The sequence below is a fragment of the Hyperolius riggenbachi genome, chromosome 5 (genome assembly GCF_040937935.1).
Source record: "Hyperolius riggenbachi isolate aHypRig1 chromosome 5, aHypRig1.pri, whole genome shotgun sequence".
In the NCBI taxonomy this organism is placed as follows: domain Eukaryota; kingdom Metazoa; phylum Chordata; class Amphibia; order Anura; family Hyperoliidae; genus Hyperolius; species Hyperolius riggenbachi.
In genome coordinates, this window is record NC_090650.1 from 149,157,992 (window position 1) to 149,171,548 (window position 13,557).

Here is a 13,557-nt window from a genome sequence, read left to right on the forward strand (position 1 = left end):
TTGCATGCAAGATTTATATGAATTCTGTTGTGGCAGATAGTGATGGGCTGGGAAAATTAGGCTGATCATACACTGGTCGACAGATCCCTCTCCATTCATTATCTGATCAGAGAGGAGTGTATCTGCTTGAATCCCTTTTCACTGCATACAGATTTTCTATCAAATCTAGAATGAAAGGAAGCCTACCTTGCTGAAAATATGTGCACGCCTGCTGGGTCTTCCATCTAGGTGTATGGCCTGCTTTAGTTCAGAAACCAAAGATGTATTTTTTTTTTTGTTTAGGTTAAGTTAAATAAATAGACTTGACTTCAATACATAGGTGTTTGGTAAATTATTATTTTGGTGTGTTTTAAGGATACAGAAGAACTTATTAAATGTTACCCAAATTATCTAACTTTTTCTTCATGTTAAAGGTACCCTGAAACGGTGAAAAAAAACAAAATGAATCTGGACTTACCTAAGGCTTCCTCCAACAAGCCCCCCCCCCCCCCCCCGGTACTCTACGAGGTCCCTCAGTGTCCTCTGGGTCCCCTCCATGGTCCTGCTGGTGGCCCTGTAGCCTGGCGACTTCAGGTGAAGTCATGAGCAACTGCGCATGCGCGGCCCAGCCGTGCACCAGGCTTGAATGCACGCATTGCCATAAGCCTCCTGCGTATGCGCAGGTTTCCAAAGACTGAACTGCACAGGAGGCTTATGGCAACGTGAGCGTGATTGAGCTGGGTGGATGGGCAGGCCGCGCTTTTGCAGAAGATCCCAACTGACACGACTTAACCAGTTACCAGGGCTGATTGCGGCTGAACGGAGGCGTGAGGGACTCGGCGGTGCTTATGGGGCTGGAGGAAGCTCCGGGTAAATAACAAATCTTTAGTTTAATGCATCTCTTGTACGCTTTAAATCTAGTAGTGCATAAAGATATAGGTAAGACAAGTATTCCCACTTGGTGGTGTGATTCGACTTTGTTGGATTGTTCAAAGACTGAACAGTTTATGATTAGAGATGGTCAGTGAGATGGAAGTACTGGTAGATTTAGCTCGCATGGAGATTTCATGCAGTTTAAGTTTGGGCAAATCGATCAGCAGGAAGTGAATTAGAATCCAATCCAATCTAATTCAGTTTTAAGCTACGTACAATGTGCATGCAAGTTGGGATTAAAACTGGACTAAGAATAGAATATGAGAAGCTTCATCATTCCTATCACTTACCTTGTTGGGTGAGGTCTATTTTTGGGTAGTATTTACTGCTGGTTTTTAGTAATTTTTTCTTTCAGTATGTATTATTTTTAGCATTTTAGTTTGTTCTAAGAAAACATACAGTTTCTTCTTTGACTCAAATTTTTTTCCCCCCCAACTTAGTCCATCAGGAAAACTTGTACAGATTGAATATGCATTAGCCGCAGTAGCTGCAGGAGCACCATCTGTTGGTATCAAAGGTATGTTTATTTAATTACACTGCTTATCAGTAGCAGTAGGGTATTGTACCGTGTTAGCCATCAGAATACTTTTAAGTATACAATACTCCTGGTTCTAATGCTGGATACACACGGTGCGTTCGTGCACTCGATTTTCCCGTCGATTCCCGTCGATTCGTTTATTTCCAACATGTCCGATTTGGATTTCGATGGATCGTTAGGTCGATTCGGCATACTTTGCATGCGAATCGACCTAACGATCCATCGAAATCCAAATCGGACATGTTGGAAATAAACGAATCGACGGGAAAATCGAGTGCACGAACGCACCGTGTGTATCCAGCATAAGGGCCCTTTACCAGGAGCAATTGCTAGGCAATGAAGACTGTTGAACTCTCGCAACTGCTTGCTGCTGCCTGGCAACTGCTTCTTGTTGCCCTAGTGTGCCTATCACAGCAATCACAGCAAGGTAGGCTTCCTCAAAGTTGCATACTCTTCTTTTTTTAGAATATCAGAAATAGTATTATTTACACATATTATTGTAATTGAGTCGCTGTGTACTGTTGTAATGTATAGCAGAACAGACAGCCTTATAGGCCCAAATTTACTGCAGTGAGGGCTCACCACCACTTTTCTGGTAGCACCAGGGCTGTGGAGTTGGTACAAAAATCGTCCAACTCCTGAGTTTATGAAACCACCGACTCCAGGTACCCAAAAAATATTCTGACAGCTCAGCTCTCATTGTAACAGAACCGCACACATCCCCAACACAATTATAAGTTGTGAATGGGCTCATAGCTGCATGTTGCTGTATGATTATTACTCATTTTATAATGCGCTACAATGCTCATAGTGTAAACGACCCTTAGTTTGTTCCCATAGGAGCAAGATTGACTAGCATTAAAGTGTATTGTACATTTGATTTGTAAAATATCGGAAATATTTCCAATATTTTACTATGGCTAAACCTAACCCTACTCTCACACAGAACTTTTCCCTAATGGTGCTTAATCCTAAGATTACCCCCGTGCTACCTAGCCCTAAGACTTTCCCCTAGTGGTGCCTAAACCTACCCCCCTTCCTGGTGGTGCCTAACCCTAAATACCCATCCTAAAGCTAACCCCCCCCCCCCCTTTTCCGCAAAGCTGCGATATGCGACTATGAAGGTAACTTTCCTTATCCACAAGCTAATTTTTTTTCCACAAGCTTGTCTACGGAAATTGTCCCCTCTTGCCGCTAATTGGGTGCTGCCATGCGCCCAAATTTTCCTATCGTGCCGCAAAATGCAGCTTTCATTATAGGTGACTGTGGCGGCGCAGTTTTTCCCAAAAGGGCTTCTGCGCCCTTTTTTTTTTCTGCTTAGCTTTTTGAAGCATCCGTTTCCCCTTTGTCTGTTTATTCAATTTTTGCTAAGAAGGTAGTATATGTAGTAACTACATTTAGCTGCTCCAATGCACAAAACTTACCTCAAGAATTCTCTCTTTACTTATTTTTTACCTAGACTACAAAATGTTTTCAGAATTTTTTGAGCAAAAAAAATTGATTCAACCTCCTTATTGTTTTATGCCATATTTGCGATACTGTTTTGCTTGTGGAGTGTTTAAAGAGACTCCGAGACGTGCAACTCTTGTATTTACCCGGGGCTTCCTCCCGCCCCCGTAAACACGTCTAAGTCCCACGCAGTCCTCCCGTGGTCTGTCGTTCAGCCGCGGTGATCTCCGTTACCAGCCTTAGCTGATGCCAGTCAGGGTCGGACTGACGTCACTGAGGCTGGTAAAGGAGATCAGCGTGGCTGAACGGCAGACCGCTGGAGGACTGTGTGGGACTTAGACGTGTTTATGGGGGCGGGAGGAAGCCCCGGGTAAGTATAAAGCCCAATCTACACGATACGATTCTTTGTGCGATTCGATTACGATTCTATTTGCGATCCGATTAAATCTGACATGTCCGATCGGGATTCGATTTGCCATTGCAAAACAATGGCAAATCTAATTAAATAGAATCCCGATCGGACATGTCGGATTTAATCGTATCGTTAATCGAATCGCACAAAGAATCGTATCGTGTAGATGGGGCGTAAGGCCTCTTGCACACTGCAAGTGATTCAGATTCAGATTCCGCTTTTTAATCAGTTTTTACATCCAATTCAGATTCCGATTTGCAGTGTGCAGGGAGCAAACTGCAAATCGGAATCTGATTTGGATGTAAAAACTGATTAAAAAGCGGAATCTGAATCGCTTGCAGTGTGCAAGAGGCCTTACGCCCCATCTACACAATACGATTCTTTGTGCGATTCGATTACGATTCTATTTACGATACGATTAAATCCGACATGTCCGATCAGGATTCTATTTAATTAGATTTGCCATATAAAGGGTTGCTCGTTATCTTGTCTCTGAGCCTCTTTAAAAGGTTTATAGATGAGATGAAAACAGATAAGGTGATTCATGAGATAAGACAGATAAGGAGAGGTTATTCATAGGTTTTGTGAATCAATCCCAATAAAGCCTTGTACTTATGCTTGATGGTTCTCGCCACAGCTGTCTAGCGTTTGTACAGCGGTCCCGAGGGGTAGCTAAGAGGTCTCAGCAGCGTGCAGGCTGAGCTCATGATTCACTTCCTATGCCTGCTCTGTTTGGCACCACACAGTCAACGGAAAAGGTTATAAAGCAGAAGTAGTGAAGAGTGCATGCTGCACTTGAGAACTTCTTGTGTATTATGCTTTACATAAGATTTGCACTGTAGTATTTGGTTTTTTTATTCTTCTATAAGCTGAATTGTGCTGTTTTGTGTTTTTCAGCTGCAAATGGTGTAGTTTTGGCAACTGAGAAGAAACAGAAGTCAATTTTGTACGATGAGCAAAGTGTACATAAAGTGGAACGAATAACCAACCACATAGGCATGGTGTACAGTGGCATGGGACCAGACTACAGGTACCAAATGCTGGGACTTTAAATATAGATTAAAGAGAACCTAAACTGAGAGGGATATGGATGCTTCTTTTTAAACAATACCAGTTGCCTAGCAGCCCTGTTGATCTCTTTGGCTGCAGTAGTGTCTGAATCACAACCTGAAACAAGCATGCAGCTAATACAGTCTGACTTCAGTCAGAGCACCTGAGCTGCATGCTTTCGAATCTGCATGCAGATGTGCATAGCCAATACTAGTCAATGGGCCTGTTTCCTCTAGCCCAAAAAATCTGTGCGGTGTGCTGTGCAGAAAAAATCTGCACAGCAGAGCCATCAGAATTCTCACACTGCAAGGCTAATGTGCGATTCGCCTGTAATGTAATTAATAGGAAAATCGCATGCATTTCCTTCGTGCAAATTTTCCATGCGAATTCGCGTACGTTTTCGCGTAAAATTAATGTAGAAGCACACAGGCACTGACATGGTTAATTTCGCATACTTACAAAGATATGCAAAAATGCGTGCATTTTTGCATTAAAAATTGCATACAAACGCGTACGAATTTGCATCCGCATGCAAATTCATTTACGTGTCTTCCACAATGGAATCGCTCCGCACTAGTGGAAATGTAGCCTTAGAGACATAGGATCAGCAGGAGAGTCAGGCAACTGCTATTGTTTTAAAATAAAAAAATTCATATCCGCCTCAGTTTTGGTTCCCTTTAAAATATATGGAACATGTTAGGTTTGAATGTAATCCTTTTTACTTAAATTAGAAACTGAAAATGTTGTTAGGATGTATCGCAAATACACGTATTGCACCTGTTTGCTTAAAATGTATTGTAGATGAATGCTATTGTGAATCACTCTTTATCAAAGTTCTGGTTTAGCCACCCATTTTATTAATGCATAAAATTTGCTTTAATTGGCAAAGCACAATGTTTTGTGCACATCTAAACTTTTTTGCTATAATTTTAATACCCTGACCTGACTGGCTGCATCATGCTCAATTTTCTGTTGAGCAAACAGTGCATTTGTACTGGAAAGACAGTAATTTCATCATGACTATGTGAGGCAGTTGCGGAGAGGGCACAAGCCTGGTGTGTCCTCGGCTCATCTGACCTCTCCCTCCTCTTCCTTCTGCTGGTAAGAACCATTTGTGGTCAGCACTGTGGTTACTGCAGAGTTTTATAATCATCTGCTGAAGCTGCAGTCCTGGGCACAAGGAGTTAATATTTTGACATCGACTGGCATTTAGAGCTGCTCTCCAGCTGGGGAATAACCGGTCTCCTGCCATCTCCATGCTTGCTTACGCTTTGTTCTACTGGGCATGTGCCAGTGCAAAGAAGCTCATACTTGGAGGGAAAGTGAAGTTAAAAACAAGAGGGTCCCAAACAGCAGTGGTGGGCTCGAGGAGGATCTGAGGAGCCTCTGGACCATTCTAGAGGCTTCTCACTACTTGGGTAAGTATCTTTTTTTTTAGACAAAAAAAGCAACAAGTTTGCTTTAAAAGTATTTCACAAACAAAAAAAATCAATTCTATATTCAACCAATTTCCAGTGGAATGCAAATAGATACAGTGGTTTGCAAAAGTATTCATATTACTGCCACAAACCTGAATCCATTTTATTGGAATTTCACGTAAGAGACCCATACAAAGTGGTGTTCACGTGAGAAGTGAAACTAAAATCATGCATGATTACAAACCATTTTTTTTTTTACAAATGAATAACTGCAAAAGTATTGACCCGAGTATAAGCCGAGGGTAGGAATTGAAACACCTGTCAAACGTGTCCATATGGCACCTTAGTGTTTCACATATTGTATCTTGTTTCTAACTACAGTCGGTTTTGTGCAATCACTTCTTTCAACCGAAGTGTAGTTCTAATTTTTTTTTTAAATTTTTTTTTTTTTTTTTTTTTTTTTTTTTTTTTTTGCATTTTAGAATTTAGCAGAACTTTAGCAAGAAAACATTGACAGTAGTGAAATACTGTCCTTCCTGATGTACTCTCCACCAGTGATAAACAATAAAAGATGCATTGAGAAAGCTAATGATTTGGACAGCCAATGGAGGCAAAATCTAATGTTGTTGGAGGGAAAGCAGTGAGAGCAGGGAGGACTAAATAGGGTTCTGCAGCTAATGAGATACAGCTGCTTAGCATGTGAGCGGTATGCTCAGCTATTAAACCCCTCCTCCGCTCCCGCTGAACCAGCAGCATATGTGCAAATGGCTATCCGCTGTCAGCCCTCCCCCCGAGTATCACCCGTGATGTGCACTTTGTTCGCCCAAGTGGTGCTTATAGATACCTCTCCCCAAGTGTCCCGGCATTTACAGAGCCCAGCACGGTGGATCGTTTAATGTTGCTGATTACCGCGGCCAGTATACATCTTCCTCTTCGCTATCGGTCTCCTCTCTATGACATCGTGCAGTGGTGCACGTAATGTGGGCGTATGGCTGCAGGGGGATGGCTATTTGCACATATGCTGCTGCTTCAGCGGGAGGGGGGACACATGCCAAGGACACGCAGGCAGGAGTTTAATTACTGATCATATGGCTCCAGCGGTTAAATGTATGGGGAGGGACAGACCGACACACTGCTCTGTGAGGATTCATGCCATGTTTGCAGCGTGACTCGTATATAAGCCGAGACCCCCACTTTTGGGCCACTTTTTTTGGCCTCAAAAACTCGGCTTATACACGAGTGTATACGGTATTCAGCCCCCTTTGGTCTGAGTGCAGTCAGTTGCCCATAGACATGAGTCTACAGGCACCTGTGTGTAATCTAATGTCAGTACAAATACAGCTGCTCTGTGAGGGTCTCAGAGGTTGTCTAAGAGAATATTGGGAGTAACACCATGAAGTCCAAAGAACATACCAGACAGGTCAGGGATAAAGTTATTGGGAAATTTTAAAGCATTCTTAGGCTACAAAAAGATTTCCAAAGCCTTGAAAATCCCATGGAGCACTGCTCAAGCGATCATTCAGAAATGGGAGTATGGCACAACTGTAAACCTACCAAGACAAGGCCGTCCACCTAAACTCACAGGCCGAACAAGAGCGCTGATTAGAAATGCAGTCAAGAGGCCCATAGTGACTCTGGACGAGCTGCAGAGATCTACAGCTCAGGTGGGGGAATCAGTCCATAGGACAGCTAAGTCGTGCACTGCACAAAGTTGGCCTTTATGGAAGAGTGGCAAGAAGAAAGCTATTGTTAAAAGAAAAGCATAAGGAGTCCCATTTGCAGTTTGTCACAAGCCATGTGGGGGACACAGCAAACATGTCGAAGAAGGTGCTCTGGTCAGATGAGACCAAAATGGAACTTTTTGGCCAAAATGCAAAACGCTATGTGTGGCGGAAAACGAACACTGCACGTCACTCTGAGCACCGCATCCCCACTGTCAAATATGGTGGTGGCAGCATCATGCTCTGGGGGTGCTTCTCTTCAGCAGGGACCGGGAAGCTGGTCAGAGTTGATGGGAAGATGGATGGAGCCAAATACAGGGCAATCTTGAAAGAAAACCTCTTGGAGTCTGCAAAAAAAAAAACTTGAGACTGGGGCGAAGGTTAACCTTCCAGCAGGACAACGATCCTAAACATAAAGCCAGGGTAACAATGGAATGGTTTTAAAACAAAACTTATCCATGTGTTAGAATGGCCCAGTCAAAGTCCAGATCTAAATCCAATCGAGAATCTGTGGCAAGATTTGAAAACTGCTGTTCACAAACTCTGTCTATCTAATCTCACTGAGCTGGAGCTGTTTTGCAAATACGAATGGGCAAGGATTTCAGTCTCTAGATGTGCAAAGCTGGTAGAGACCCTAAAAGACTGGCAGCTGTAATTGCAGCAAAAGGTGGTTCTACAAAGTATTGACTCGGGGCTGAATAATTATGCACACCCCACTTTGCAGTTTTTTTTTTTTTTTTTTTGTAAATGTGGAATCATGTATGATTTTCGTTCTACTTTTCACATGTACACCACTTTGTATTGGTCTTTCACGTGGAATTCCAATAAAATTGATGTTTTTGGCAGTAATATGGCAAAATGTAGGAAACTTCAAGGGGGCCGAATACTTTTGCAAACCACTGTATGCAGAGATTAACCACTTCAGCCTACAGTGTCGAAAATCATATGCATCCAAGCAAAGTTCACCTACCATTCATTCGCCAATAACTTTATCGCTACTTATCACAGTTAATTGATCTATATCTTGTTTTTTCCGCCACTAATTAAGCTTTCTTTGGGTGGTACATTTTGCTAAGAATTATTTTTTTCTAAATTTTACCAGGAAGATTAAGAAAGAAATAGAAAAAAAAATCATTTCTCAGTTTTTGGCCATTATAGGTTAAAATTAATGCTACTGTAATTAAAACTGATGCATTTTATTTGCCCATTTGTCCTGGTTATTACACCGTTTAAATGTCCCTATCACAATTTAGGGCGCTGATATTTTATTTAGAAATGTGCATTTTTTTAAACTTTTTTTACGAGTTTATAATTTTAAAAAATATGATACTCTTGACATGTATATTTAAAAAGTTCAGACCCTTAGGTAACTTATGATTTTTTTTTTATTGTAATTTTATTATTTGTTTTATTAAAAAAATGTATTTGGGTAATTTTTGGTGTGGGAGGGAAACATAATTTTAAATGTAATATAATGTAATGTAAAAAATGTATGTGGGTGTAATTTACTATTTGGCCACAGTCAAAGTCCTTGATGCGTACGATCACGATGCCAGGAACTATAAGGAGGCTGTAAATTTTTTTTTTTTTTTTTCCAGAAATCCCGCGCTCTCTGATTAGAAAGCATCGTTTTTTCTGCAGGGGACTTAGATCGGTGAATGGGAATTATATTCCCATTCACTGATCGGGGAGGTAACGGCAGGAGCGCGCGCGATCACGTGCCTCAGGCAGCGGCAGCTGCACAGTCTATCTGGACAGATATATCCGTCCAGATAGACTTAAATGGTTAATGACCTGCAGATATCACTGAACTACATGCGAATATTCACATAATACCAACAAACTGAGAACAATTTTGGGCAGATATAAAATAAAAGCCCACTTCCAGCAATAAAATTAATTAGGCAGAATGTTCTCACCCCTGAAACAGTATAATTGTACGGGTGGACACGCTGCTTGTAGTAATCTATGAAACCAAAAGGTGGTTGTAATGCATGGGGTGGATGCAGCTGTGTCTGCAGCAGCTGAATCCATTCCGTGCAATGCTTGAGCCACAGCAAGTTGCCACCCACCTGACAAGGGTAAGTGGGATGGGGTGTGTGGTGGTTGCAGCGGTGGACATGTGGCAATCGGGTGGCCGCAGATTCTTTAAAAGAATCTGGGGATTACTGGTTGGGCAGAATGTCCTTCCCCTAAAACCTTAAACAGAAATTACAATACACAGAGTTCCTTCAAAATACAGTAGAGTCCCTTCATAGTAAACTCCAAGGGGCCAGACAAAGTACTTTACTATATCAGAAATGGTCATAAAATATGCTAGAACTGGATATTTATTCAGTCAATAATTGGGAGTAATTTTTTAGTTACTATGCTTTAGCAAGCGCGCACAGTGTCTAAGCTAGATCAAAATGCACAGTGCTCAATACGCAGGAATTTGCATGCAATAATTACACATAGCTTGGGGCTTGTAACACGGCGGGTAGTGGCGCATCGGCGGCGGTGATCGATCACAACACACAGCTAGCAAAGTGCTAGCTGCGTGTTTTTAGAAAAAAATTGTGAAAATCGGCCCATTAGGGCCTGAGCAATCCACTGCGGCAGTAATGGATAAGCTGAGCTCGTCATTACCGCCAAGTTGGTTAATGCAGGTATAGTGGTGATGGTGTGCTTCTCTGTCCACATTTTTGTGCAGATGATACTGTAGAGTTGCAGCCATGAACCAGCAAGTCACAGATGACAGGCAATTCCTTCATTAATCACACAGCGGTTTACACATGAAGCTTAGGTCTCACTGGTTGGTGCTTTCGAGGTAATCCACGCAGGCCCAGGGTAGTGTTCAGGTAGCGAACAAGTAGCTGTCAGCCTGCCCACCGAAAATGGCTCATGAGACTCTGACCAATGTATGACGCATGCCGGATACAGAATACCGAAGTGGCCAAAAATTACTATACCAGGCGGTAATCCCATATACTTAGAATGGGGATTGGCCGGAACCTGGACACACCGGTTTCTATACCTGCATGTTTACTATAACGAGATTATACTGTAATATGCAGAATCCCTTTATAATAACTTCCAGAACTACATGAAAACCAATAATGTTGCATCTGGTGCTATATCAAGGTGCTAGCGATATGCATAGGCAGGTTTTTTTTTTTTTTTTTTTTTTTTGTTTGTTTGCAATTGAATTAGGCCCCAAGTCTTATAAGCATCTAGTGTGGGTTTCTTTCATGTTCTTTACATCTGTTAATGCATTTTTGTACTCCTTCACCAGAGTCCTTGTTCGAAGAGCCAGGAAACTAGCTCAGCAATACTGCCTTGTTTATCAGGAACCTATTCCAACAGCACAGCTAGTACAGAGAGTTGCATCTGTCATGCAGGAGTATACACAGTCTGGGTAAGGTTTATCAGTTACTTCTAGCCTTTATATGTGAAATGATCATTCTGTTAAATTTATTGTGAGCCCTTGCAATCAATAAAATACTAGCAATATGGGAAATCCATGTCTGAAAACAAGGTTTAAATGATAGCTTATTATTTTGTTGCACCGTATTACGTCCTGAGCTAAATTATCTACAGTAAATGTTTGTTCACTCATATACAACTGACATTTTTAGCAGCACTTTAGAGTTTCTTAACCACTTGTGTACCTGGCATCTCTGGCTCTTTTTTTTAGGACCAGAGCCTTTTTATTTTTTAAATGAGGTGTGATCACTGTAATTGGCTCACAGTGATCACGAGGTCAGGGCCAATTAGATTGGCTCCTGACCAACATACGGAGCTCTGCTGTCAGCAGGGCAGCAGAGTAAGCAGGCTTCCGTTTTGCTGGATGAGCGAGAGTAACAGGAATGGCGGGAGCATGCAAATGCAGAAATTGCAGGAATGCAGGAATTTTACCACCTTCATGTAGTATGAGGTCCAACAGATTTAAATACCATGAACAGATCAACTCTCACAATACACAGAGGTGGTAAAATCGGTTTGTGATTAGCCAATCAAAATTGAATGTGTGTACCAGGCTTTAATCCTGGTTCGCACAATCAGTTTTGATTGGCCAATGATTGCCCAATTTTATTACTTCCACGTAGTATAAGAGCTTACCTGCACAATCTTTTAAATAGTATTCAAAGTCTGTTGGTCCTCATTCTACATCGGGGATGTCAAACTCCAGTCCTCAAGGGCCGAGGTTCACACTTTTTTGGGCACAGTTCAAATTATTTGATGTGACTGAATTGGGAAAGGTGTGGTTCCTCTAGCAGAACACATTTCTCTATTTCTCAGCCCATCCTAAACATCATTACCTGGGAACTCGGTTATGTTTTATTGGTAAGACACCACTTGTCACACCTGTGTGGTAATATGAATTTGTGTGCTTCACAACAATTTAAACATTAAAGAACTATGTTTTGACTTGTGACATTATATTGTACTTCTTTTTATTTCTTTTACTTTGAGTAATTGCTAATTTTTCTATTTGCAGTGGTGTACGTCCATTTGGAGTCTCATTATTAATTGCAGGCTGGGATGAGGACCGACCATATTTATTCCAATCAGATCCTTCTGTATGTACCATGAGTTTGTTATGTATTATGTTTAAAAATGTCATGTTGCTAGTATGTAAAAGTATTGGATACCTTAACACCTTAAAAAGAAAGCAGAGACAACGGGAACCCAAATAGCGTACGGTAATCTTATTAAAAAAAGAGGAAAAATGTGTTATGACAAAAGGTTACTCATAAAGGTGGGTTGCATAAGGGGCAACTGACCACTTGAAGCAGCTGGAGATGTATAACCCGACTTGGATGCGGTTTCTCGCTGAGAGCACTGAGGGGCTCTCATTACTTTGGCTGCTTAACCCTTTGGCACTGTAATTGGCCTAAGGAAGTGCTCAGACCCATGCAAAGCATTACCTGTGCTAATAAAACTTACTTATGAGACTACTAAAGTCTTGAGGGACTCCCAATCTACCATAGTCCTATATGTCCATTGTAGTCTAGGGCCAACTTTTAGTGGGAAGCCTATTAAAATGTATGTTTTTGAAATGTGGGAGGATACCGGATTTCCTGTAGAAAACCCAAGCAGACATGGGCACAACATACAAACTCTGTGCAGTTAGTTCCCAGGCTGGGAATCGAACAGGGGAACCAGTAGTGCAAAGTAACATTCAAGTTGCTGAGAGCTGCTTTTGTCTGAGTAGTATTTCCAATACAGTTCTGATTAGGAATCATAGTGTATTATTTCAGCAGTGATGCACTGGGAGATATCTTGGAGCTCACGCCAACCTGAATTATCGCAAATACTTTGTTTTAAGAAAGCAAACTTTTGCTTTCCATAGTGTATTAAGAAACCGTGTAATGTGTTGCCAGCATAGATCGATCTATGCCGAATACCAACATACAATACCAAATTTCAGTAACTCTCTGTAAGGTTCTAAATCTCAAATGTATGTAAATGCAGTAATGCACTGTAAATTCTGTTATTGCTTCTCCTTCCATTCCAGCTTTCTCAATATACCTGCATAATTAGTTACAGTAGACAGCTTTTGTAAACAAAAACACATGGTTGACCTGGCAGATCCGTGTAATTTTTACATTTTTGGCATAAATGAAAAGTACAAAATTCAAACCAGCATAAATATGAACGAACTCCACCCAATTTGTTTAGCCGGCTCTGAATCTGTGGCCAAATGTACTTTGCCTGTCAGATCTGTCTATGTACTCCAGTTTAATCAATGGAAATTTTTCTCACCATCTTTGTGTATGATTATGATTCTATACATTACAGAAACTATGCACTAGTATAAATGGTCTGTATTGTTCAGTGTTCCCAAAAGATGTGTATGAGACATGTATGATTGGAAAGACTTCCCAGTAGCCTCTTCTTTCCCTAGGGGAGTTAGCTGGACTTCTTTCAGTTATAGGAAGTCTTCTCCCACTAAATCTTTTTGCAATGTAGAAAAAAAAAAAAAAGTATTTCGTATGGTCCCACACTAGCTACAGTCTAGGCCAAGGGTGAGTGCTAGGGATGATCAAATGTATGCACATTTTATGTAAATAT

At 41.4% G+C, this 13,557-nt stretch overlaps 1 protein-coding gene across 1 annotated transcript in view; it reads left to right on the top strand.

Annotated features, from left to right (window-relative positions):
* PSMA2 (proteasome 20S subunit alpha 2) overlaps nucleotides 1-13,557 on the top strand; it is a 36,225-nt gene that overhangs the window by 2,560 nt on the left and 20,108 nt on the right. The window contains exons 2-5 of the mRNA XM_068236367.1: nucleotides 1,353-1,429; nucleotides 4,209-4,341; nucleotides 10,775-10,897; nucleotides 11,981-12,062. Coding sequence (XP_068092468.1) covers nucleotides 1,353-1,429; nucleotides 4,209-4,341; nucleotides 10,775-10,897; nucleotides 11,981-12,062 — 415 coding nt within the window. The remainder of the gene's footprint in view (nucleotides 1-1,352; nucleotides 1,430-4,208; nucleotides 4,342-10,774; nucleotides 10,898-11,980; nucleotides 12,063-13,557) is intronic.